This window comes from Ceratotherium simum, chromosome 22 (assembly GCF_057802395.1).
Source record: "Ceratotherium simum simum isolate JZ-2026a chromosome 22, ASM5780239v1, whole genome shotgun sequence".
Taxonomy (NCBI): Eukaryota; Metazoa; Chordata; class Mammalia; order Perissodactyla; family Rhinocerotidae; genus Ceratotherium; species Ceratotherium simum.
The window spans coordinates 15245233-15271399 of NC_141921.1; the positions used below are offsets into that span (position 1 = coordinate 15245233).

General features: G+C 49.1%; 1 protein-coding gene across 3 annotated transcripts in view; it reads right to left on the bottom strand.

Annotated features, from left to right (window-relative positions):
- Positions 1-26167, bottom strand: part of KDM4A (lysine demethylase 4A) — a 43341-nt gene that overhangs the window by 11401 nt on the left and 5773 nt on the right. For all 3 annotated transcript variants that reach the window (XM_004441977.2, XM_087446097.1, XM_087446096.1), the window contains exons 4-16: positions 25377-25491; positions 23959-24152; positions 21557-21606; positions 20703-20806; positions 20166-20303; positions 18965-19209; positions 18013-18212; positions 16559-16932; positions 8007-8127; positions 3427-3608; positions 1368-1572; positions 817-893; positions 44-99 (exon numbers count right to left, since the gene is read on the bottom strand). In XM_004441977.2, coding sequence (XP_004442034.1) covers positions 44-99; positions 817-893; positions 1368-1572; positions 3427-3608; positions 8007-8127; positions 16559-16932; positions 18013-18212; positions 18965-19209; positions 20166-20303; positions 20703-20806; positions 21557-21606; positions 23959-24152; positions 25377-25491 — 2061 coding nt within the window. The remainder of the gene's footprint in view (positions 1-43; positions 100-816; positions 894-1367; positions 1573-3426; positions 3609-8006; positions 8128-16558; positions 16933-18012; positions 18213-18964; positions 19210-20165; positions 20304-20702; positions 20807-21556; positions 21607-23958; positions 24153-25376; positions 25492-26167) is intronic.

A 26167-nucleotide genomic window follows, 5' to 3' on the forward strand; every position in this document is an offset into this window, starting at 1 on the left:
GCTTCTGAACTGAGTGTGCTGAGGCACTGCCCAGAACCCTCACCTGTCATCATTGGCTCTCTGTAGGGCTCCTCCTCGTAATGAGCACAAACAGCAGTCCTGCCAAGAACGGAGGGGAGGAAAGTGGTTACCACCAAGTCATTAACATCCAATCTTCTATTCCCTCAACTTCCTTTGGGCAATTGTAGCCTCCACATAAGAAAGCAGCCTAATGGCATGTGGGGCTTCGCCTACGCAGCTCCTATAACCAGGACTGCCCTGTAGGAAAACGGGGAAGCCACTCGGCACCAAAGTGCACCAAGCACTCGCTTGACTTAACACAATCCTCTTCGCTGTTACTGTTAATAATAACTGTAAGCAAAGTCATGAATGATACTCTGCTCAAACTAGAGGCATTACAGAACTCTGAGTGCTCCCTATGTGGAGGACAGCCAGATTCAGGAGGCAGGGGAGATGAAGAGAAAGCTGTAAGATGAACCATCTGAGCCCCCTTCTGATGCTCCAACCCAACGGCTAAGCTCTTTAAAGGGGGTTATGGTTTGTCCACAGGAGGACCTCTACTTGGTCCAGACACAATGGAACAAAAACAGCTTCCAGACTCTATTCATGCCCCGCCACAGGTGGGCAGCAACCACTCTCACTGCCATGGGGATTTATTCTGAGATCCATGGGGATTTATCCTGAGAGTGCGCACTCTGGTGTCACTGCTACCAGGCCCTATCGGACTACTGGGGCATAAAGTCCGCATGAGACAGTCTGGCCCTGAGCGAACTCCAAGTCTCACCGGGAAGACAGTAACGGTGTGGACATACTCACCTCCTCCAGGGCATTGGCTGAACACCGAGAACACATCCAGTCTTCAGAAGCCTTTGCAGGCGGGACCCCATAGCAACCTGACAGGGACACCAAGAGAAGCAAATTAAACCCAGAAGCCAGAGTCAGAATGTAGATTTGCAACTCTTTTCCATGTGCTACGTCCCAAAGCTACAACCAAATCTTACAGAAACCCCTGAATTCTAGAGTCAGGGCCCTCAGGGTGCAGCCATACAGCATGGCCCAAAGTCCCAAAAAGTCAGAAACCATAGATTCACTGGTACAAACACCTAGTGGGTAGCAGGGACTCATCCCCTTCCTGGTATCTGCAACCAAGAGGCCAGCACAGAGTTGACTGTGCAAGGGTGGACCCTGGAGTCACAGGAGACTCAGACTCAATCAGCAACAACCCCCAAGAACAGAGAAGCAGTCTTCACATTGGGAGACTGAGGAGGCCTCTAGGAGGTGGGAGGGAGGCCAACAGGGGCAAGGAGTGCCAGTGAGAAGGCCCAGGCCCCCGGGACAGGATGCAGAGGACAGTGGAAGGCACTCACTGGCGTGGACCCGGACGCTGCACTTCTTGCAGGACACTAGAATGCTGGTGCCATCCTCCTCAAGGTAAGGGGTGGACAAGTTGATGTCTGTGCTGCAGCCAGTCGAGGTGAAGCACATTTCTGGAATCAATGGCTTGGTCCTCTGCTTCTGGGGGGCTAAATCTGGAGCATCTCCACAGTTCTGACTAAGGCCTCCAAACTCAACCTACAGAGAGAGCAAGGGCACACCTCAGTGAACATGTGCCTGTCTTCTCAGCTTTCCACCTGCTCCATCAGCAGAAAGCTGGCTCTCTTACTGGTAGGACTATGGCTCCAGCTCCCTCCCAGGTGCACAGCCATTATTGCAGAGCTGCTAACTGAAGTTACCTCTAATGACTCCAATTCAATTTCTCACAGCAGCACCAAAGGCCCCGAGGGGACAACTGAGAAGAGGGAGCGAGGTAAGAGGCAACTGGGATTTCAATCTTCCCAAGCCAAGTGGTAATAAAATGCACCAAGACATTAGCAAGGCTGCCATGTGGGGTCCCCTCTGGGCTGCACAGCATGGTGGCCCCACCCAGGGAGAGCACCCAGAGCAGGTGCTCCTAAAGGGCCAGCACTGATATGCTCTTGTGGTCCATGTCAGCAGGTCACTGGAACTGCAAGCACTGTCACACGGCTGGAGCCCCTCCTGCGATCCCTGGCTTGGGGCCCCTTCAGGAGAAACATTACGTCCACATACTTCCCTTGGCAAATATCCTGACTGCAAACATCTGCTGGCTCTACTGCTGGATGACACCATCACCCCCACTCCAAGGATGGGCCCAGAAACATGTCAGTCCCCAAGACTATGTCACTCATGAAACTGAGCCCCACTCAGCAGATCTGCTGGCAGGACAACCAGGCCATTTGCTGCCCTCACAGGCAAGGGCACATATAGTTCTTTTTTTTTTTTTTTTTGTGAGGAAGATCAGCCCTGAGCTAACATCCGTGCTAATCCTCCTCTTTTTTGCTGAGGAAGACCAGCTCTGAGCTAACATATATTGCCAATCCTCCTTTTTTATCCCCCCAAAGCCCCAGTAGATAGTTGTATGTCATAGTTGCACATCCTTCTAGTTGCTGTATGTGGGACGCGGCCTCAGCATGGCCAGAGAAGCGGTGTCGGTGCGCACCCGGGATCCGAACCCGGGTCGCCAACAGCGGAGCGCATGCACTTAACTGCCAAGCCATGGGGCTGGGCCTATAGTGCTTTAGTTTTGCTTTTTATCAATGGAAAAGAAGTAATGAGTTACTAATCCAAACTGCGTTGGTCTGAGGTTCCATTCTTTGGCAGGCACGAAGCTGGGGCCCTGCCAGGATCAGCAGCAGCCATGCCACTTAAACCACCACAGGGGACTGGTTATCTGCCACCCTGGGCAGGTCCCAGCTGAGACTGAGGTGGTCATCTGGCATGTGCTGCTGTGGATGCCTTCCTGGCCTCCTAGAACTGGAGCCAGACCATGATGGTGAGGCCATCAAATGCCCTAGGAGCGGGAGGGGCACAGCTGAGCTCAGCTCCCATGCTTTCCCACCCCCTCCCTCCCTCAGGCCCTCAGCTCCTACCCCACCCTAGTTCCTCTGACTGCTGCCAATACCCACTGTGAGGAAGGAAAGAGATAACACTGGTGGATCTGGCTTTTCATCTGAAGTTCAGACTGTAGTAAAGAAATTCACAGTCTTCCAGACTGACTGGCCAGGACTATAAACCACCTGGAAGGAATAACTACTGACTAGAACGGTAACAAAAGAGCAGATTCCTCTGCAAACCCCGAGTGCCAAGGGGAGGAGGGAATCCCCCAGAGCCTAAGGCACAGCCTCGGCTCTTCTCCAAAGCACTCTCAAGTGCAAACTCACACTGCTCGGTCATCTGCCTGGCAAAGCCTGACCAGTACATGGACAGGGCAGAGAACATTAGAAAAACATGCCTTTCCCAAGACAGTGTACCCACGGTACACACTGTGACAAGCTGTGTGCCCACAGTTAAACCCAGCTTCCCTCTGACTGCTGGTCCTGGGTAACAGAGGGGATGGAGCAGGCTCACCTGATGGTAAGTCTGAAAGATCATACAGACGGCACAGTGAGGAGCCTGCTGGGCCATGGTCTCATTGAATTCCTTTTCGGCCTCAAAGTTCGGGGGTCGGTTCTGCCACAGTTGGCTCAGGGGCTTGGCCCAGGCCTCTGTCTCCTCAGCCTCCTCCTCGGTGGTCAGCTGTTCAGACGTCTCTAGAGAAGGAAGCAGCAGGCGCGTCAGTGCCAGCCCTGCACATGTGTGGCTCTGCCTGGAGAGTGATGAGCTTGGCTGCACTGTTGGTCCCAGGTTTGGACTAAGCCCAAGACCCGACAAGTGATAAAGGCGAAGGGCAGGAGGGATCTTCAGTAGACTCCTTCAATACTTGGATGATGTTGTGGGCAGTCCTGCCAGCAGCCCTTTCTCCGGCCAGACTGATTCATGGTCTCTACTCTTCCTTCTTGACCAGGAGTTCAGCCTGCTCTCCTCTCCCCTAACAGCTGCCAGCATTCAACCCCTCTGCCCAAGGGCAGCAGAGTGAAACACCATCTCGCCAGAAACCACGTTACTTGCTGCCCCCAGTATGTCAGCATGTTGAGTCCTTACCTTTTAGAGTTTTCTCTTTAGTTGCACTGAAGGGAAACAGGAAGAAAAATAACAGAAATGGCAAGGCTTAAAGGTTTTTACACCATGGCCCTTAGTCAGAATTTTCCAGCTGTCTCTGGAAAGGTAAGTGGGCTATCTGCCTTTTCTGGACAGGGCTCACTGACCATCTTGGCTCTGGCTCAGAGGAAGGCAGAGTGTGTCCAAGATGAACCCTCTTCCGGCTACAGGATGTTAACACCTGGAGTCCAGACAGAGGCTGGCACACAGCAGCCCACGGGCCACATCCAGCCAGCTCAGGAAGCTAAGAATTGTTTTTACATTTTTAAAGGGCTAGGGACATATGAAGAATATGTGACAGAGACATAAGGCCTATGAAGCCTGAAATACATATTATCTGGTCCTTCACAGACCCCTGGTGTCTTTGTATTTCCTTTTGTATCTCTTCGTTACTCTAGACAGCAAAGCATGTAATTTACCAGGCCTCAGCACTGCTTGGGGAAGGAAAATCCCCTCTGGGTGCACCTTCTTGAAAGAAAGGGAGACATTACTGAATGGAAAACAAAAATTCCTCACAAAACACGATGGAAGTGATAAAGGCGTGCACTTTCCAGTTCCCCCTAATGCAGGGAGAGAGGGGCGTAGCCCACTAGTCCCAGCAGAAACAAGATCCAGGAGGTAAGGGAACCCCCGTCACTCTAAGATTATGGGTGAATGAGGGCAATCTTTGGTACAAGTAGCAGCAAACATCAAAATAAACTGATGTCCGAAGTGTTTCTCCAGATGCTCCCCCACATGAGGGAAGCATGAGAAGTTACCATTGGGATGTCCTTCTTTGTCAAGTGTGTCCAAAAGCCCAAGAATGGAGCATTCGACAGGAGGCTGGCTCTGTGCCAAGCCCACCACATGAGGCATCTCATGGGATCACCACATCTAGCTACAAGTGAGCCTCAGCAATCAATGATCTTCTTGCGTGTTCCCCGACAGAAGTGCTTTCCAAGAGGCCCTGGAGATCTATGCAGAGGAGCCTAAGGAGTGCTCTGGTATGTACTTGCACTAGGTGGCCATCTGTCTGTTCATTTCTAGCAACTCCAGCTCACTGCTCAGTGCAGATAAATAGTTATCTACCCCACCTTCATGGTCATGTTTATTTATTTATTTTTTTTTTTTTAAAGATTTTATTTATTTAATTTTTTCCCCCCTAAAGCCCCAGTAGATAGTTGTATGTCATAGCTGCACAGCCTTCTAGTTGCTGTATGTGGGACTCGGCCTCAGCATGGCCGGAGAAGCGGTGCCTCGGTGCGCGCCCGGGATCCGAACCCAGGCCACCAGCAGCAGAACGCGCACACTTAACCGCCAAGCCACGGGGCCGGCCCCATGGTCATGTTTAATCAAAACGCATCTGGCAGCTGCCATGCGTGTGACCTCGGTGAAAGGTACTGTAGTGTAGTGACGCCAATGCAGATAATTAATATCAACCCCTACAGGCTCCACTGATCAGGCCCAGCCAGGAACCACAGTGCCAGAGCCAAAGCACAGATATTTTCTGCCTCTTGGCCAAAACAAGAGTGACCAGGATAGGACAGAAGAAACAGAAACAGACAGCCTCACAATCACAACAGAAAAACTCACACACCGACATCTGTTCCATTCACAAAATCCTAAGTGGCCAAAATCATTCCATTGCAAATATGGAATGACGAGGAAAAATGTTCACTATGTTAAGTGAAAACTGCAGGAATCAAACTTTTATAATTTACATATGTAAAGCTTCATTGAGCTGTACAGTTAAGATGTGTTCATTGCACTGAATGTTATGCCTTAATTGAAAAAACACTTTTAAGTGGCAGGAGGGGCACACTAGACTAAAAGATACTGAAGAAACAAACTTTCAAATGTGTGACCCTAGTTTCGTTTATACTGGTTTCAAAGAAAAAAACTATAAAACACATTTTTGGGATAAGCAGGGAAAAATGAATATGAGCCGAAGATTAGAGGGTATTATGGAATTACTGCTTTTTTCCTAGGTGTGTAGTGTTTATACAGGAGACAGTCCTTCCTAGGAGATGCCTATCGGTGTACTCGAAGTGCAGTGACTTGATGACTACAACTGACTTTCAGCAAATATGTATGCAGTATGTACAAACAACATGTCTGGAGAGATAGAAAGCAAGTACGGCAAAATGCTAACAGCTCTTGAATGCAGGCAGGGTGCACAGTTTTGTTCTTTCAACTTTTCAACATTTGAAGTTTTTTTATCATAAAAAATTGGGGGCTGTATATTATAAACTCAAATACATTATTATAAAAAGACATACATGGACACAATTTAACATCTGACTAGAAAAGTCAGGAAGATTAACACATTAAAATGTTCACAGTGGTCACCTCTGCAGGGTAATTTTGTTGTCGTCTTTATAACTTCTTCTGCTTTTCCAGTTTTCTACAACCTCTGTTGCTTTAGAGCATTGGGGGAAATCATGAAGTGGGGCTGCTGCTACCCAGAGAAGCTGAAGCCCCTTCTTGGGCTAGAGGAAGACCACAGAGGACTTCCTAAGACTCTGACTCGGGGACTGGTCTACTTCTGACTACAGGATCTCAAGAGACTTTCTCCAGTCCGCTTATCACGACCCTTCTACCACAGAAAACAGTCGAGATGGGCACTGACACGAGATCAGAAAGGGAATGTGGGGCTTGTGGAGCAGAAGAAAGGCTGATGAGACCCTGGACCTTCCCATCCGGCCATCAGCGCCAGGAAGGATAGCACAGGAGAGGACAAGGCCTGGCATCAGTCAAGAGTAACAAGGACCTGGTCACTACAGAGGTTCATCTGGCTAATCTTACTGCATCTCTGGGCTCCAGGCAGCACAGGAGACCATGCTCTGCTGGTGGCAATCACTCCCTGAGCTTCAATGACACTTTCCTCCTTCTCCTCCACATCCCTGCCTACTCCTTCTGTCTCCTTCCCAGGCTCCTCTTCTTCCTCTGTCCTCCTAACCCCAGCGTCTGCTCACTCCCCACTGCACTCTCTCCCCAAGTGGCCTCATTTACTCCAATAAAGATATCAAATACCACCTGCACACAACCCCAAGTCTACATCCTCCATAGACACTGAACACAGGTTCCAAAACCCAACGGAAGCTAGAAACCAGCGAGGCACTCAGCTCAGGCTTCTCCCTTCCCTACCACCCTCCCAGCTCCACACCCAATTGCCACATCCAGCTAACTTTATCTTCCCAACATCTCCACTACATCCCCACCCCATCTCTACCACCACCACCCTAGTTCAGACCCTCCTATCTCATGGAGACCATGACAAAAGGTCATCTACTCCTCTCAAAGCCTTTCCCAAGACACAATCACTAGGAGCGATCTTTCTAATGTAAATGTGACCAGGTCACTCCTCTGCTTAAAACACTTCAAAGGCTCTTGAATGCCTAAGAGAAAAAGTCCTCACAACCACCTCACTTCTCCTACCCCACCCATCACTCCCTGTGCCCTGGCCTCTTAACTCCAGCCACACTGAGCTGGTTCCTCTGAATATATCTTCCTGTTTCTCTTCTCCAAGGTTATACAAGCTGTTCCTTCTGCCTGGATTAGCATCTCCTTTCTTTAGATCTGTCAGCTTGCCCCACTAACCCGGGAGCTTCTCGAGGGCACACACATATCTTAATTATCTTTGCAGCCACACATTCAGCACAGGCCTTGGCACCATTGACAGAATTGGCTATCCTGAAAAATCAGCGTTGTACCTTCTAGGAGAAGAAAGGAAAGAACCTGCATGCAATTATCCTGTATTAGGTTCAGTCCAAGATACTCAAACATATAATGAAATCTGATTATAAATTAGCTAGCAAATGAAATCCTGCCCTCTTCATGGAGCATCTGGGACAACAGCTAAGCCACAGGCCTACCCCTGGCCCACAGCCTGGCCTTCCAATGCCCTGTCAGAGCAAGTCCTGATGTGGTGAGCTACTTGGCTCCCGGCGAGGAGAGAAGACAACACTCACCATCATCGCTGACGCAATCCTGCAGCACGAGCGGGTGATGGCGGGGCAGCTTGCTTAAGGGCTGACGGCGGCCCTTGGACTTCTTACTGTCCTCCAGGGAAAACACGTACTCATCTGCAACCTGGGCAAACCATCAGAGGAAATCAGATTGGTCTTCCCTCCAATTAGGGACACAGCAGAGGTCAGTCTTACAATGAAAACCAAGGGAAAGGGCGGGCACAGAAAGACACAAAGAAATATAAAAGCAAACACAGAAAACACCTGTCTCAAAAAAAAGCCAAAGTGACAGTGCCATGCAACATAGTCTAAACTAGGATTATGTAAACATTTTAAGGCAAAGTTTGTGCCTAGTAAGCATGGGCCCTGGCCTTCTCAGAAGCAGCCTGAAACAAATGTACCAAAAGTAAACTTACTCCAGCTCTAAAGCAGAGCCAGGCCCCCTCCCTTAAGCTCAGTCATGAAACTGCATCTGAGAGCCAGAGAGAAGCCCAGGTGTCCTTCTCCTTGGACCAGAAGGCCAGCAACACCTGTTACAAAGTGCCAGGCAGCTGGGCCATCACGTTGGAAAGGCTAGAGGACATCCAAAGGGGTGAGGAGTAGCTGACCCTTTAAAAGGAAAACAGGCCAACTTCTCCGCATGCACTGTCGAGACCTCAGCTCTAGCTGATACCATTCCTTCCTCAGATTGTTTCCTCTTCCCAGGGGAGAACATTAGCCAGGACAGAGAGCGCATCCAAAACTCTGGCCGAGCTGCTAAGGGAAAGGCTGATTTAACGCTGCATTTACATAATGTCAGAGCAAACGTAATTAGGTTTAAGATGTACAGGATTGAATGAGTAACGCTACCTAAGAGTTTCTTTCTAATCAACATACTTACAAGTTGGTTATACTGACATTAAGAGACATCACTTTAGCAAAACCCATTAAGCGAGGAAAGGAGGCCTGGAAAGGGGCCACTTTGCAACTGTGACAAAACCCAACCCCTTCAGGTGCTTCAGTGAAGAGGCAGCACTGCAGTGCCACTTCAGAGAAGGAACACCAGGCCTGGAGACTCCTCACGCAACTACACAGGGCCCCAGAACTGAAGGACGACACTCGGGATGTCAAGAAAAACCAAATCCCGAGCAGGCCATGTCCAGGCAGAAAAGAGCCTGTTCTTCCAAACGTAAATTTAACCCACAAGTTTCAGTGTCCACCTGCCCACCCACTCAACAAACATCTACTGAGACTCTACTGAGTGCAAAGGCCTGCCCAGAAGAGGAAGAAGGTGCGGAGAAATGGATGAACGGCTGTGATCCCTGCCTACCAGAGTGAGGGATGTGGACCGCAGCATGCACCAACGTGGTGGGGGAGTGAGGATGTCAGGGACCTTTGATCTCTGATGCTCATGATCACTTCCACAATCACTGACTTTTCATCAGATCTGAACCACACCAATAGTCTAAATCAGTGTTTTCCAAATCGTACATCAAGAAGGCCCCTCAAGAGCCTCATTCGAGTGAGCAGCAGGGTTCTAGGCTCCCACCCATTCCAACCCAAACAGATTTACATTTTTTAAATGAGTAAGATTTCACTTAAAGAAAGGGTTCTTTGGCTAAAACAAACTGGAAAACCCATACTCATCAAATTTTTTGATAGCGTTATCATGGAAATAAACCTTTAGGAACATGCAACCCAACATATGTATACTTACTAATGCATTACATACACTAATATACTTATGCATATTTTAAAACAAAAATAGACTGTAAAAGGATTAAGATAAAAATCAAGTTCCATTATTTTATTCCTACACCCCAATCATCTTCTTGACTCCCCCACTTTGAAGACCACCTAGACAACAGGCCTAAACCTGCGATGTGGCTGACTAGGAAGGCTCCCAAAGTAAAGGAATCAGAGCTGGTGGTGATTTCTAGCCTGGATCACCAACAGGAGAAGGATTTAAGAGGACTCGTGTGGATAAAGCGGGGGGTAGTAAGCCAACTTAAACATACTGTGTGTGGTTCACACAACCTGTATCGTATCTGTGGGTCCTTCGTTTGCCCCAGGGAAGCAATAAGAAATTCAGCCTGGGCATTCAGAAGAGAGGTCAGAGCAAGAGCTGTAGATCTGAGAATCCTCTGCATGGGGTTCAGAATTCAAATCGCGGAAGTGGATGAGATTATCGGTGGAAGATAAACTGACTGGAGACCAAGCCTTCCAGGACAGGAGGAAGAGAGAAAAGGAGATTTGGAAGCAGAGGTAAGAGGAGTATAGAATGCAAGGAGGGGAGGGCTACAAGGAGGGGGAAATGTACAGGGCTAAAGATCACAGAGAGCTGAGCAGGAAGTGGCCAACAGACTCAGCAACTGGGAGGGGTCAGGACTGTTTTTTAGAGTTAAGTTCCAGTAGACAGAGAGTAAAGAGCTAAGGAGTGAATACATCACAGAGACTGTTTTTGAGAAGATTAAGGGAAGGAATGAGATCACAGCTTGAGAAGGAAATCTCCTCCAAGTGTATTTTAGGACAGGGCCTATGTGAGTATGGTTTCATAGGCAGAGAGGAAAGAAAGTTGTGAAAGGAGGATATTAGCATGTGTGGTAGACAGAATAATGGTCCCCCAAAGATGTCCAGTCCTAATCCCTGTGAATACGTTATGTTAACATGACAAAGGATTACCAAGATTGCTAATCAGATGACCTTAAAATAGCTAGATTATCCTGGATTATCTGGGCAGGCCTCGTAATCTAACAGTGCCTAATAATGGAAGAGAGAGAAGAGTCAGTGTCAAAGTGACGCGAGGCGAGAAAGACTTGGCTGGATGTTGCTGCCTTTGCAGATGGAAGAAAAGGGCCACAGGCCACAGAACGTGGGCGGCCTGCAGAAGCCGGAAAGGACAAGGAAATGGACTCTCCCTAGAGCCTCCAGGAAGGTCCCCAGCCTTGCAGACACTTTGACTTTAGCCCAGTGAGGCCCAGTTCAGACTTCTGAACTGAAGAACTGGAAGATAAGAAATTTGTGTTAAGTCTCTAAGTTTGTGATAACTTGTTAAAGCAGAAATAGAAAATGAATTTGGGGTAGGAGCCGCCGAGAGATCACTGTATAGGTCCAAGGACTGGAGGAAGCAGATGCGTCACGATCAGGAAGACCAGGACGCGGCCTTGGGAAAGGAGGAGGGCCCCTTCATCCTCACCTGCTTATTCAGAGGGCCTCCCACACGCCCACATGCGCATCCAGCATCCACGCTTGGCCCTGTGGCAATGTGGACAGGGGCCACACGGTCTCTAACCTCAAGGATGCAGCCAGAGGGGGATGTGTCTGAGTCTGAAGTCCGTGCCCTCCCCGCTACCGTCATGCTGCCCCTGACCAAAGCAGTCAGCTCTCCACAAATATTTGAATATCCTTCCACATTTTCTCACCTTCTGGCTAAATGCTCCTCCTGCTACAGGGCATCCACACCCTTCCTCACGGTGCTGCCTTTCCCTGCAATGTGCCCCAATTTCTAAATTCCCTCAGTACATAACACAGAGGGCTGCGTTCAAACCTCAGTTCAACCAATGGGCTGTGTGAGGCCAGGCATGTAGCAGCCCACTAGCAAAATGGGGTAATGAGTGCTGCTCCCCGAGGGCTCTGTGTGAGGATGGGGTGAGAGAGCATGTAACGTCTCCCAGGCCCCTGCCCGCAACTGGAGCTCATGGCTCCCAAGTTCTCTGTTCCCCCTTCTAACTTTGGGGACCCAGGGTCAAGGTCAATGTTCCCGATGGGGCTTGTTCTATACAAAGAACAACCAATTGTTCTCTCTTCTTATTTTGAGAACTCACTTTTTCAAAGCCACTTAAACTAACAAGAACTTCTGCAGCAGACACATGGCTGTGGTTCAGTCTACAGCCTCAGTCTAAACGAAAACTCTACGGCTTTGGTGCTTCAGCAGTCAGTCAACCAGGGCAATTTACCAAGGCTCTTGACATAAGACAGTGGCACATAAACTGAACAGCAGGAGGCCCAAATTACACCCTGGGGGATGTTTCAAGTGGGAGGCAGGGGCACGGGGGACACAAGAGTGCTCTTAGAAACCCAGCTGTTTCCAAACATAGACACAATGCTATTAGACCTCTCTCGGGACAAGCAAAGTGGTTCAGCTTCTGCCCCAAGCCTTGACTGTCAGTCCTCCACTGCACCCTGTCAATTAATCCTGAGGTCAGCTTCCTACTCCAACTACACTTCCATTCATTCCTTTACAGAAGGCTCATGGCCCAGGCCCTGGGGAGCAAACTGGTGCCTCAAGAAGCTAGGTGGAATGTGGCACAGGGCCTGGCTTCTAAAAGTTTATCTTCCTCATCAGCCTATGACAACTGCACTGAGACCAAGACAGAGCGTCACAAAAAAGAAGCAAACCAGGGCTGGCCCTGTGGCTTAGCGGTTAAGTGCGCACACTCCGCTACTGGCGGCCTGGGTTTGGATCCCGGGTGCGCACCGATGCACGGCTTCTCCGGCCATGCTGAGGCCGCGTCCCACATACAGCAACTAGAAGGATGTGCAACTATGACATACAACTATCTACTGGGGCTTTGGGGAGAAAAAGCGAAAAAAAGGAGGAGGATTGGCAACAGATGTTAGCTCAGGGCCGGTCTTCCTCAGCAAAAAAAAAAGAGGAGGATTAGCACGGATGTTAGCACAGGGCTGATATCCCCTCACAATAAACAAACAAACAAACAAACAAATAAATAAATAAATAAAAAATAAAAAAATTTTAAAAAAGGAGCAAACCATTGTAGGGTTTCAAAGGAGAAAGGGAAGTAGACGGGAAGCAATGAACAGTTTCCAGGAATGGCTTTGGCAAAGAGCTGGGCTCCAACAAGCAGAGGTAGGTATCTGACTGCTCCAGCAGACTAGTGGAGACAACTCCATGTCTCCTCCCACCTCAAAACTGTCTGCAGCCTGGTGACGGCTACACAACGTACGTGCACTTCAGGCCACTGAACTATACACTAAAAATGGTTAAAATGATAGATTTTTTTTTTAATTTTTTTTTCCCCCAAAGCCCCAGTAGATTGTTGTATGTCATAGCTGCACATCCTTCTAGTTGCTGTATGTGGGACGCGGCCTCAGCATGGCCGGAGAAGCGGTGCGTCGGTGCGCGCCCGGGATCCGAACCCGGGCCGCCAGCAGCGGAGAGCGCACACTCAACCGCTAAGCCACGGGGCCGGCCCCAAAATGACAGATTTTATGTCATGTATATTTTACAATTAAAAACAAACTAATCTGCAGCCATCCCCTCCCTGTGCCCACCTGTGCTGGAGTCCCCACTCCCTCCCTCCTGCTCAGACCTCCAGGATCCAGTCACTCCCCTTGCCCTCACCATCTCCAGCCTCCCTCACTGCGTAGGCTCCTGTCCTCCAACCCAGGCACAGGCGGCCACGGTTCCCACTGCCTTCAATCCTTCTACTCCCCTGACTCCGGACACACTACCCTCTCCTAGTTCCCCAAAACCTCTGGCTGCTCTTCCCATCCTCCTCCTCTTTCCTAGGCCCTCTACCTCCACCCACACAGTGAAAACTGTTCTTCCCACTCCACAGGTGAGCCCACCCATATCCTGGTGATTCCCACACCTACAGACCCCTCCTGAGCTTCAGGTCTGTGTACACACATCTCCGTAGCCTACGTCACAAGCAGGTCACACTCAGCATGCCCCAAACTGAACTCACCTCCTGAGCTGCACTCAAACACCCTTCACTTCTAATGTAACCTCCATCCTCCACGGACGCAGTCCCATCCATCTAATAACTCAAGGCAGAATCCCAAGTCAACTCCTGCACTGCCCTCTTACTCACCCCACAGCCAGTCTCCCTGTCCTGTGCTCCTACCTTCTAGGCAGGTCTCAAGTCCACCTCCTGCTCCCCATCCCTATCACCACCATGCAGCTCAGGGCCTCACGACCTCTCTTTCAGACTACAGGAACAGGTTCCAAATTGATTTCTCTGTTGCCAATCTTTTCTCCCTCCTTTCCTGAAGTAGCAGTATTTGATTATAAAAATAACATGTTATGGGCCGGCTCCGTGGCTTAGCGGTTAAGTGCGCGCGCTCTGATGCTGGCGGCCCGGGTTCGGATCCCGGGAGCGCCCCGAGGCACCACTTCTCCGTCCAACGTGAGGCCGAGTCCCACGTACAGCAACTAGAAGGATGTGAACCTATGACATACAACTATCTACTGGGGCTTTGGGGGGAAAAAACTGAATAAATAAAATCTTTAAAAAATAAAAAATAAAAAAAAATAAAAATAACATGTTAATCATGAAAAGGATTCAAACAATATATAAATGTAGGAAGTAAAAATCATCCGTAATTCCACCTTCAAGAGAACCTCTGCTGTTTCTAATTTTGCCTCCTTCTTATACTGCTTCCAAAGCGGTCTTCTAAAACATCAGTGCAGAGCTTAAAACACCCTTCCCTGGACAACCTCAAGACCAAGTGACACGGTGTCTTGAGTAAGTCAATGGCCGGGGTCGGGGAGAGCTGGTTGGTGATGAGTGGAGAAGGGTATTACCATCAGGCTGCAGCTGAGAAGTCCATACAGAAATAAAAAGGAGACAGAGAGGACTCAAGAGTTTTTAAGCAGGGGACTGGATGGGAGAGGCATGTTAGAAAGAAGCCTCCTTCTCTTCTCTCAGCACATTTCCACTTGGAGGGATTCCTGGCTTTTCTCCCCAATTCTCGGATGCCAGTGAGCTTCACTCAGCTGGGATCCGCCTTTTGCAGAGGGCGTGCACTCTGGTCTGCGTCCACACCATGTGGAAGGAGAGTGGGAAATGCTCTGCTGCCACAGGGGCCTGTGTCGCCCAGGACTGCCTGTGAGGACCAGCTAGGTCATCTGTCTGAGGGTAAATGAGCAGGCAGGGCCGTTTGGCCACAGGTCAAAAGCCACTCTCTTCAACCATTTTCACTGGTAATAAAGCGACATTCTGAGCTCCACCTGACTCCAGTATCTTTTACTTAACTGGTTCCTAGTGTGGGAGGAAAAAAGATGGGAGTCATTTATTGGCTCCTCCCACCAAAAAAAAACCCCACAAAAAACGTGACTGTGTGGTAAGAATTTAGCAGTATTATATAGTTTGAACAATGCATACCAAGTATTTAGTATATAGTAAGTCCTTGCTATTGTTAGCTGCTTCTGTGGTTGTGACCGCAACTGGAGGAAAGAAAGTCAGGAGGACACTGCAAGAGGACAGTGTGACCCGCAGCGTGACAGCAGGATGAACGAGAGGACACAAGAGCTTCGTGAAGGAAGAACGGCTCCCATGTGGCAATGCGGAGAGTTATAAGGGATTCTGGTTTCCAAGCTGAAAAACCCTTTCTTGTAGAAGCCGCCATAAGAGGGCGGGCAGAGCAGCCCTCAGGGGCAACCGGAAGAAAACATCCAGGACGCCAGCGCCTGAGCCTGCACCCCCGTGAGACGGCGGGAGCGACAGTCACACGGAAGAGGAGCCTGCAGAAGCTGAGCCCCCAGATTCAGAGAAGGCAGAGAGGAAGGTCACACAGGTATAAAAGACAAGGGGACAAACCAACCATAGAAAGGTCCTACTGGGAAAACTAGAGGAATTTTAACATGGACTAAGTGTTACCACTTCAGCCAAAGAAAAAATAAAGCCAATGTGCCCATGTTCATAATTACACAGAAATGACGAGTCTCCACAGGGCCTCACCAGAGTACTCTGTATATACATACTTCAGAGACTTTTCATAATGAAATCTTTTAAAAGATAAGTCTTTCTAAGGAACGGTAAGGGAATGGGAACAAGGAGGACTTTCTGTACCAAGTTGATCTGCTGGTGACGCCACGCCATCCCCACCCCAGGATGTAACTTGACCCACAAAAGCCGTGAGGCTGGGGGTAAGAGCAGGTCACTGGGCAGGCGTGAGTCTGGCTGCATCCACCAGGGCTCTGCTATACCCCAGATACAGACTCACCAAGAGCCTTTTACAGAAAACAAACAGAAACATAGCCTTTGGTGATGGCATATGTTCTAGGGAGAAGCCTGAATAAACATCCTGGGAATTCATCCTGGTCTCCAAAAGGATGCTCAATCAACAGTGTTAGACCAGAAGATGAAGAATGTTTGGGGGTGGGGGGTGGGGGGGGAATTCTCATGGGAGTCTACAGGGCAGTCATAATTTGTAGGAAAAACACCCTTGAATTTTAGGTTAGAAAGGCCTTCTCATCCCAACCCTCAACCATCGGGGCTGCAACCACCACGAACTTTAACCCTCATGCCTGCAAGGCAAGGAGGGTCAGAGGATGCATCCAGCTTGGCTGAAGACCCGCCGCTGTCACTAAGGCTACTATTTTTCAGATCAAGAGTCACACAGAGACAAAAGAACTCCCAGCAAAGAACAAGCTGGAAGAAGGCCAATGTCACCTGGCTTTCTGCTGGACACAACTGCAGATGGGAAGCCCATCCCGAGGGTCTCTCGCGCCATCCTGGACCCCGCAGCACCCCACCCTCCAGAACCACTTCCCCTCCATAGGATCCCTTCCAGGGCCGCTCCTGCCCCCGGTCACTGCCCAGAGCCCATACCTCTGCCAGCTCCTGCTCGCTCACACCTCTTGGGGCGCTCCCTTTCTTCCTCATGCAGAGCTCTCCCACGGCAACCCTGCCATCCCCTCTGGCATAGCTGTGCACGGTGAGAACTCCCGTTTGCCCTTGGGCTCGGCAGGACAGAGGCTCACTGGTTTCTGAATCGGAAGATACAGAATCCTGTGAAGAACTGGAGCCCAGGCTGGAAGATGATTTCTTTTTGGGACCGAAGACAAGGTGTCCCCCTATAGAAGCAGGATTCACAGAAAGGTCCAAGGCAGCTGCTTCTGGTTCCTCCTCATCCTCTTCATCTTCCTCTTCTAGTTTGACATTTTTAAGCTCTTCAAATTTGACTTCACTGGAGTCAGAATAATCTGAAACACACACACACATTGGATGGAGCCAACCTCTTCCTGCACACCTGAACCTGGTGAAGGCAGAGTGGCAAAGCACAAAAAACGTGGGCAGCAAGTGAGGCCTGGCTTCAGATTCTGGCTCTGTCACCTACAGGCTCACTGTGTGACCTGGGGCTAACTGCTTAGCCTCTCTGGGCCTCCAGTTTCATCCTCTGTAATTCTCCAGGGTTCTTAAATATGATTGCTGTGTATATGATGGGAGTATAGAGTGGCACAGAGCAGACACTCAGTAAGTGGCAGCTGCCACTTCCTCAGAAGTCTCCTGCAGGAAATGAAGGCCTGAGCTGAGCAGAGACCTGGTGACCCCAGGCTAGAAAATCTGCTAGACAGAAGGCAGCCCGGCCCCAGGGTCCAAGTCCACAGTGCTGGCTCTCAGCAGACATGCCAAGGTACCGTCCATGCAGAGATTCTTCAAGACTGATACAGTCCCTCCCCAACAAACCCACCCTCAACAACCATCCGAGTGACGGCTCTAACTCGGTATCTGACCACACCACTCCCTTTCTAAAATATAAGTGGCTCCTCAGCCTCCAAGTGAGCAAACTCGAAGATGGCCAGCAGGCCCCAGATCACCTCGCGCCCACTTCTCTAGCCTCATCTCCTGGTCACATGCCTGTCTCCTACCCGTCCCACCCTACATTCAAATTACAGGAAACCACTCCCACTTAAATAGCTCGTGTCATTTCCCACCGCCATGTCTTTGCCCTGCTACTCCCCTCAGGGATGCCCTTTCTATGTCCCCCAACTCTCTCTGTCTGCCTGGAAAATTCCTACCTGTCTTATAAGAGCTGATTTATCGTCACTTCACCAAAACCTTCGTGTTTCCCTGACCCCTCACCAGGCAGAGGGGACCTTCCCTTACGTCCCTCGTCTGCCCTGTGGGTCCCTAACCAAAGCCCTTCTCACAGTCCAATGACGCTATCTGCTCAAAGATCTGTCTCTCCCCTTTTTTGTATCTGTGACCCTGCACTCAACACGGCATCTAACACAGAATAGTATTAGTTAGGGTCGTGGGAAAAAATGCCATAACCAACTAACCTGGGAAGGTGAGACCATCCTCGACTTGCCGCACAGAGCTATGGGTGGGCCTCACGGGGGCGAGGGCAGCCTGGCACTCTGTCAGGTCGTACTGTCCGGAACTCAGCTCCTCCTTGGGGAAGAGCTCGCTCTGACTCACCTCCTGTGGTATTTCAAGACAAACACGGTGCCTCTTCGTCCCTATACGGTGCTTGGCTAGGCTGCAAGGACGAGGGCAAACCTTTTAAGAGCCCACAAATACATCCACTTACACCAACACATCCACACACACCACACACACCCCAAAACGAGTGGCCAGAGCCTGTCAGGCCCGGTCACACTCAGTGCCACCTCTTATTTGTGGGCCCTGAGACAAGGGACTTCACCTCTTGGACCCCATTCCATCAAATGGAAAATAAGAGGCATCACCACCCCCCTCACAGATCTGATGTGAGGCTGAAGAACAGGTGTGCAGAGTGCCTGGCAGAGCACCTGACACACAGCAGGTACCCTCTACATGTCCTCCTTTCTTCCCCACACGGCCCAGGATACACTCTCCTCAGAGGACAGACCCTCTGGCTCAGACAGCGACGACACTGGCCAGCTTCCGTCACACCCTCCCCTGCCGTTGGGAGTCTCCTTCCCGCCACCACACCCTACTTTTAAAGGGAAATCTCTCATAAGACAATGAGAAAATGTGACTTTTCTGGCTCAGAGGGAGCCATGCCCTCACACATACGTGACCCTCACTCCAACAGACTACAGGCCCACTGAGAGGTGCTATTGTTCCTGGGTAAGAGCCACAAGGAAGGGCCTCACTGCCCTTACTCAGAGATCCTGGAGTTTTACCAAGAAGAAAATTCCCCCAGCTGTGGCTCAAACACCCCACTTAGAAACAGCCTCTCAGCAGGTAATGGGGAGCTGCCCACACATCCCTCCCTCCAACAGCTGGGTCCAGAGGCTGCTGGGTCACCTTCTTTTCAGGGCACCCTCCTCTCCATCCTCGACCTCTTCCATGTCCTCCTCTGGACACTCTTCCTCGTTCATGGCTCTTGGGGGCAGTTCACTCTCAAGAAACTCGGCGGCTTCTGGTGTGGGCAGAGTGTGGTCGATAACTGTGCTGTCTTTCCCAGCTTTCCAAAGTTTGTACCTTTCTGGCTGGAACTTCCTCACAAACACGTCCATGGAGATCTTCACCATGTCCTTTCTACAGGAGCACTGTCACAAGGAACCGGAAGAGCTCCAGGTGAGCACACGTTAACTGCCTCCGCCTGACCCCCACACCCCATCTCCTCCCTCCAAGTGGAAAAAGACACAGACAGGTTAAAGCCCCACTGTTTGGGTTCACAGGCCGAAGGCACAGTGCCCTTGCAGAGCCTTCAAACATGGAGGGAAGCAGGGAAAAAAGGGTAGAGAACGCATGGTGGGGTGAGTCACCCGGGCACTAACCAGGGCATGGAGCACCCTAGGAGACGCAGCTCTGCGCCTAGACCTGCATGGGGAACGCCCACCTTCCCTTTGATGTCTATCCAAGCCATGGCCATACACGCAAGTCTACTCCTGCTCAAAGGGCCAGCCCTGCTGCTACCCTGAAGTAAAAGTAAGCCCCTAAGAATTTCTCAACAGAGAAATCCCGAGTGGCTAAAGCAAGAAATATCAATGTGTATGGGTATGGTTTTAATGCCTAATAGACTTAAGCATGGAAACTTCACTTTATATGTCCCAAATCTGAAAAAAATTTTTTTTGAGGAAGATCGGCCCTGCGCTAACATCTATTGCCAATCTTCCTCTTTTTCTTTCTTTTTTCTCCCTAAAGCCCCAGCACGTAGTTGTGTATCATAGTGGTAGAGTTGTAGCTCTCCTACGTGGGACCCCGCCTCAGCACGGCTTGATGAGCGGTGAGTAAGTCCACACCCAGGATCCAAATAGGTGAACCCCAGGCCACCAAAGCGGGACACGTGAACTTAATTGCTACGCCACCGGCCCGGCCCCTGAACAAATTTTTAAACATTCTTTATGAACATAAGATGTTGGCACTATTGCACATTCCCAAGCACTGTTTCTGAATTCCAGCACTTCAAAAAAATGTTCTAACCGCCAGCCAGTGTATCTAACAAGAACTTGCTCAGACATTTTCAGTCGTGGTGTTACAGAGAGAAATCAGGCTGACTCACCAGCACGGCCTGTTTGCCATACTCTATCCACCGCCGGGTAGCAAAGTTGGTAGACTCCGCACAGTTGAAACCGTGATTAAAGCCGGCATGGTAACCATAAGGGAAAGTGATCATGAATTCTCCAGCCTCCTGAGTCACCTGAACAAGAGCAGACTTGAAGCAGCTGCATCGAGAGGCAGAAGTCTACAGCGCTGGGACTCAGCGCCCTCTGCCACAGCTGAGCAACCAACGACAAGTCATAAAACCACTGGGGTCTGAGTGTCTTCTGTAAAATGCAAAGCCCTAACATATCAGACGCCATGAATATAATTAACCATTCTCCCAAGTTAATACCCCTCATGGAGATTTGACTCTCCTCTGGTACCAGGAAGATACAGTAACCCCACCTGTAATACCCTTGGATCAAAGGGTTACACGGGTTAGCTCTGGACCTCACCTGGTACAGAGGGATGAACTAGAATAAAGCTCCTGTGCAACTGACCAGAAAGGGTGGTTTCCGGGTAAGCCTAACGGCTTCCGTATGTAACATCAGCTCACCTTGTCAAAGGGAATTCCATACTTCTTCAGCATCAAAGGGGAAATCAAGGTCATCTTATGGCGCAGAAAAGCCTCGCAGCTTTGAGCACTCCCTGGGAAGAAGCCTGTTTAATTGAAATGGGCACTGGTTAACATCCTGCTCCAGAGCAGCTCTGTAACCCCAGCGGCACTTCGCACATGTGCCTCTCATCTGGACAACGGGACGATGAATCACCTAGATGATCTCCACGGATCCTTCCAGCTTCAGCCCAATTCTAAGACTCCACAGTGAGCCTCTGGGCTCTCTCTCAGGTAGGCTGTTACATGGGGAATCAAATTCTGTTCGGGGAACTGAGATCCCCCAAGCCGCCTCTCGTTCTCATAAAGAGCTTTGAAACCATTGAGGATCTTTCTCCCTTCAGCTGCATCCTCAACGTTTTGTTAGTAACACATCTACAGCACAGACTACTCGAGCTCCCTTGAAATAAGCTCAACAGAGGCATAAATCTATCGAAGTCCACTTAAAGAACCAAAGCATAAAATAATTTAATTTGGACTTTAATATTTGGGTTTTTGACAGAAGAACCAGACCTACTATGACTGGTATACTATCCCTGGTCAAATAAAACCCATGCTTGATAAAACTGAGGCAAAGACAGTCTCAGAGGAATTATTAAGTCCCTTCCCGGGACACAGTGGGGAGAGGCTCTGATTTTAGTTGCTCTGCTAGGATAACCGATCTGGTAGGCTGGCTCACCCCCCACCTGCAGGCCTGAGAAAGGGCACGTAAGAATCTGAGCACAGAGAACAGACATTACAGAGCGATGAGTGCGGCTCGTAGAGGGTCTGACCCAGCCGTGGGAGACACGCAGTACCTTTGGCGAGGCGCTCCAACCGCTTTCCGTGCTCGGGGGGAACGGAGTACCTGCAATCACATGAAAGCATTGCACGCTGAGCAGAGGACAGCACAGGGGCTACAGGGCCCGTGGCTACTCTCAAAACAGCTTGAAATATCAGATTTTTCAACTTCTCAACCACAAACACTAGAAAGGAATCTGGAGAAATGAAATACTAGGCTGTTTGGGCAGAGGGGTGGGGCGCCCACATAGAAGTACGAATGAATTTTTCTTTCATATTCATTCATTTAACATTTACTGAATATTTACCATGAGTCAGGATTTATAGTATGCACTCAATGTTACTCTCCTTTATAATGTCGTTCGTGCAATAAAATAAAACAAAAAAAATAAGGAAGATAGCTTTAAAGTGCTCCTGGCAGAGCCTGAAAGGCCTAACCAGAATAGGACACAGAAAGAATGGAAAACAAGATGAAAATGGATTAGACACTTAAGAGAGCTGACTCCATATCTACTGATAAGCCCACTTTCCCTTCATCTCCTTAACAGCGACACTAATTACCCAATAACTACTGCTCCACCTGGTAGAGTATCTAGACACCACAGGAATTGCCTTCATAAAAATGAAAGAAAAAAGAAAAACACGTAAGACTGTTTATAACTTTTGCAAAACTTTATATTCTGAAACTCACAGTAAGCCTATTTTAACCTTTCTAATCAATTCTAAAGATTATCCCACAACAAAAACTTCCCATCCCAAACAGCTTCATTACGAAACAAAACAGATGAGTTGAGGAAAACGTTTGTCACCTAAAGGATTTTGGGATCCATCAGGCAACCTTGCACAGTCGTCTCTGGAGGTCTCACTTCAGATGACCTCAAGAGTGTATGTAATAACCAGAAAACCTTCTTTTGACACGAGAAGGGAAACCCAATTTCAGGGAACTTTGGAGTAAACATAGCAAAGACACCAAAGCCACATTTACAGATTCTAGAAGTCTAGCCATCTAAAGAAGGAAATGGGACAGTAGCTAAGGGGTAATCACAGGCTCAAAAGGTTGTTCCCCATAAGATAAGAAACTAGAAAGCATTTGAAAGAAGAAAGGAAAACCCCTGAGAAAGGATGCGGCTGAAGATGCTGGAAAAGGAAATGAAGATGGATACAGTTTCCACAACTCCCCACGACCCAGCCCACGGTGTCCCCTCTGGCCTTCTCACTCACTTCCATCCTTGTGCACAGCACCCAAACCACAATGGACTTCCTTTAGTAACTAAAGACCTCATGATCTCTCTTAATTTAGGATCTTTGCACATGTTGTTCCCACCACCTGGACACGTCAATCAGTCTCCCTCCCCTGAACCCACCATCAGCCCACCCATTTGTCAGGCCTCAGCTTAGTTGTCACCTCTTCCAGGGAAGCCTTCTCTAATCCCCACCCCACCCCTCATGTACTCTTTCCCATGTAGACCTACAGTCTCCATCAGAGCTTTTCTCAGACTGTATTATTTTCTCACACTTTCTACTTTCTATCTCCTGACCAGTCTCCTATCTGTGTGAGGTTAGGTACCTCATCTGTCTTAGTCACTGTTGTTGAATATAGCACCTTCACTAAAATGCGGAGACTGAGAGATGGATCAGCAGAGAGAGAGAAGGGAGAATAAATCTGTCTCCCCAGTGAGACAGAGCCTCCTAGAGAGCAAGAAGATCTGTGGAGCAGCCTTGCATCCCCTCTTGGGTTAAGCAGACACTGCTGCTCACCAAATATTTTTTCCATGGGGAAAAGAAAACTTTCTACCATCTGAAGGAGTGACTCCACTCTTGGAAGTCTGCCTCTAAGAAATGCCTCAGGCCTGTTCAGAAAAAGAAATTAGAGGGCCAGCCCCGTGGCTTAGCGGTTGAGCGCGCGCCCTCTGCTACTGGCCTGGGTTCGGATCCGGGGTGCGCACCGACGCACCGCTTCTCTAGCCATGCTGAGGCCGCGTCCCACATACAGCAACTAGAAGGATGCGCAACTATGACGTACAACTATCTACGGAGGCTTTGGGGGTCAAAATAAATAAAGTTTAAAAAAAAAAAAAAAAGAGGTAGCTCCTTCTTTAAAAAAAAAGAAATTAGAAAGCAGTGGGGTAGCCTGGAAGAGCCTCCATGGTTCTCAGTATCTCAACCAACTCATGCTTCATACAATGGAATGAACTGCCCTCCCCTCTACAACCTTGCTCCTCAAAACGTAGTCTGAGCACCAGAGCTTCCCCCAGCGTGTAATCACTTCAAAGTCTGTTTAAAATGTAAAATGCCAGTCCCACCCCAAGCCTACCAAACCAGAACCTGCATTTTAACAAGATCCCGAGGCATTTCCATCAAAGCTGAGAAGCCCTGCTCTGTATGAGAAGCCCCAGTGCCAACCGCAGGCTGACTTTACCAGGACTTAGGTTCTCCAAAGTGCAGGTAATTGATGCTGTATAGGTCCATGTCTTCGGTGTGCCAGGCAAAGGACGTCTTCCACATGCCGAAGTACAGGTATGGGGTGTTCACACCCTCAATGGTGATCCCACTCTCCTTTTCCACCAAGTCCAGGATTGTTTTCAGCCGGCCAATATTCCACTCATCAACATGCTACAAAGGAAATGACTGAGGCAAGTTACACTGAATGTCAACTGAGGCTCTGAACCTACAAACCACTGAGGAGGTCACAAGTGAGCTGTCATCTCTAACAAAGATGTGGAATATTGTCAAAACTAGCCCCAATTTCCACTGGGCAGTAAAAAGTCTTTTCTTTAGTAAAAAGTCTACAAAAGTCACCCAAATCCTTTCCCTGAGTTGTAATGATCAGCTAGGAGCCCGCCTCCTATAAGCACATTCTGGATTATTATGCCCTGTTTTTGTACCTCCTCATCCCAGACCCTTAGAATATCTTCCTGCCATTCATGTCTATAAGCTTCACTTCTGACCACCCAAAAAAACCATCATCAACAAACGTGGAATCCACTTTTTCAACTCCTTCTAACAATTTAAAAAAACATTAAATTTAAGCTGAGTGATTAATTCTGCAAACGCCCTACAGAATTTTTTTTTTTTTTGTGAGGAAGACCAGCCCTGAGCTAACATCCATGCCAATCCTCCTCTTTTTGCTGAGGAAGACTGGCCCTGTGCTAACATCCGTGCCCACCTTCCTCCACTCTTATATGGGACGCTGCCACAGCATGGCCTGACAAGCGGTGCCTTGGTGGGATCCGAACCCAGGCTGCCAGCAGTGGAGCGCGCACTTAACCGCTACGCCACGGGGCCGGCTCCAGATTTTTTAATCATTCAAAAACAGTCCCAAATAGTCCTTCCTTGTACCATATCTAAAGCAGTTCTTTATGCCAAAAAGCACTACATCCCAAGCTGATGCAATTTGTTAAAACAGCTTTTGCTACATAATCTTGTTTGAAGGTTTTGAAACTCTCAATACATTTCTCTTCTTAGATATATGCCCCTTTCATTAGATTAGTCAGTGATCTTTTTCTGCAGAAACTATACTGCCTCTCGCCACCATTTCATTTACTGTGATCCCACCCTTTTACGAACTCATCAGTTACCACCCACAGACTATTCTGACAGCCCTTGCAAAGAACACCACATCACCCAATTCACATGGAGAGGGGGAGAAACAAAATGCAGTCACACGTAAAAACACCCACAATCAGGTGAGCACTGCACATCAGCTGGTGGTGGGTCACTCCTCCATTCATCCACCCATTCAGCAAGCAGCTGTAGGCGCCGACTAAGTGCAGGGCATATAACAACGGTACGACATTACAAAATTACAAAAATGTTAGCGTTCTCAGTGAGTCTCACCTTTTCATAGAGAGTGCCGTTCACATCGGCACCATAGATTGGGGGATTGAATGTGAGGTTTTTCCAGTACTTCCGCTCCAGCTCTTCAAACTCACTATAGCGTGGGGTGCAGTACCTTTCAAAAGGAAAAAAAGTGTTAACTGCTTACAAGGGACTAAATTCCTCAGGCATTATCAACAGCACAGGACACAACCCCCTGTTCCAGGGAAGGCAAGACATTTCAAATGAACAGGGACTAACCCTGGCCTTCAAAGCTCCAATACAAAGGAATGCCCTCAATATCCCTTCCATAAGCTCAGGGCCCCAGGAAGGTAATGTACATGCAGATGTCAGCCCATTTTCCTTAAGAAGCATGATTTCCTCAACTCTTTCAAGAGACGCTACTAAATCTATACCCTGCTGGAGTCAGGAGTGGCCTGGCCACCCAGGGAGAAACTTGTGAGAACCAAGAACCACAAATCCTTGTATATCCCCAGACAACCCAAACTCGCCAGTATATGAAAAGCTGAGGGGGCCGGCCCCGTGGCTTAGCGGTTAAGTGCACGCACTCCGCTACTGGTGGCCCAGGTTCGGATCCCGGGTGCGCACCGATGCACCGCTTGTCCGGCCATGCTGAGGCCGTGTCCCACATACAGCAACTAGAAGGATGTGCAACTATGACATACAACTGTCTACTGGGGCTTTGGGAGGAAAAAAAAGGAGGAGGACTGGCAATAGATGTTAGCTCAGAGCCGGTCTTCCTCAGCAAAAAGAGGAGGATTAGCATGGATGTTAGCTCAGGGCTGATCTTC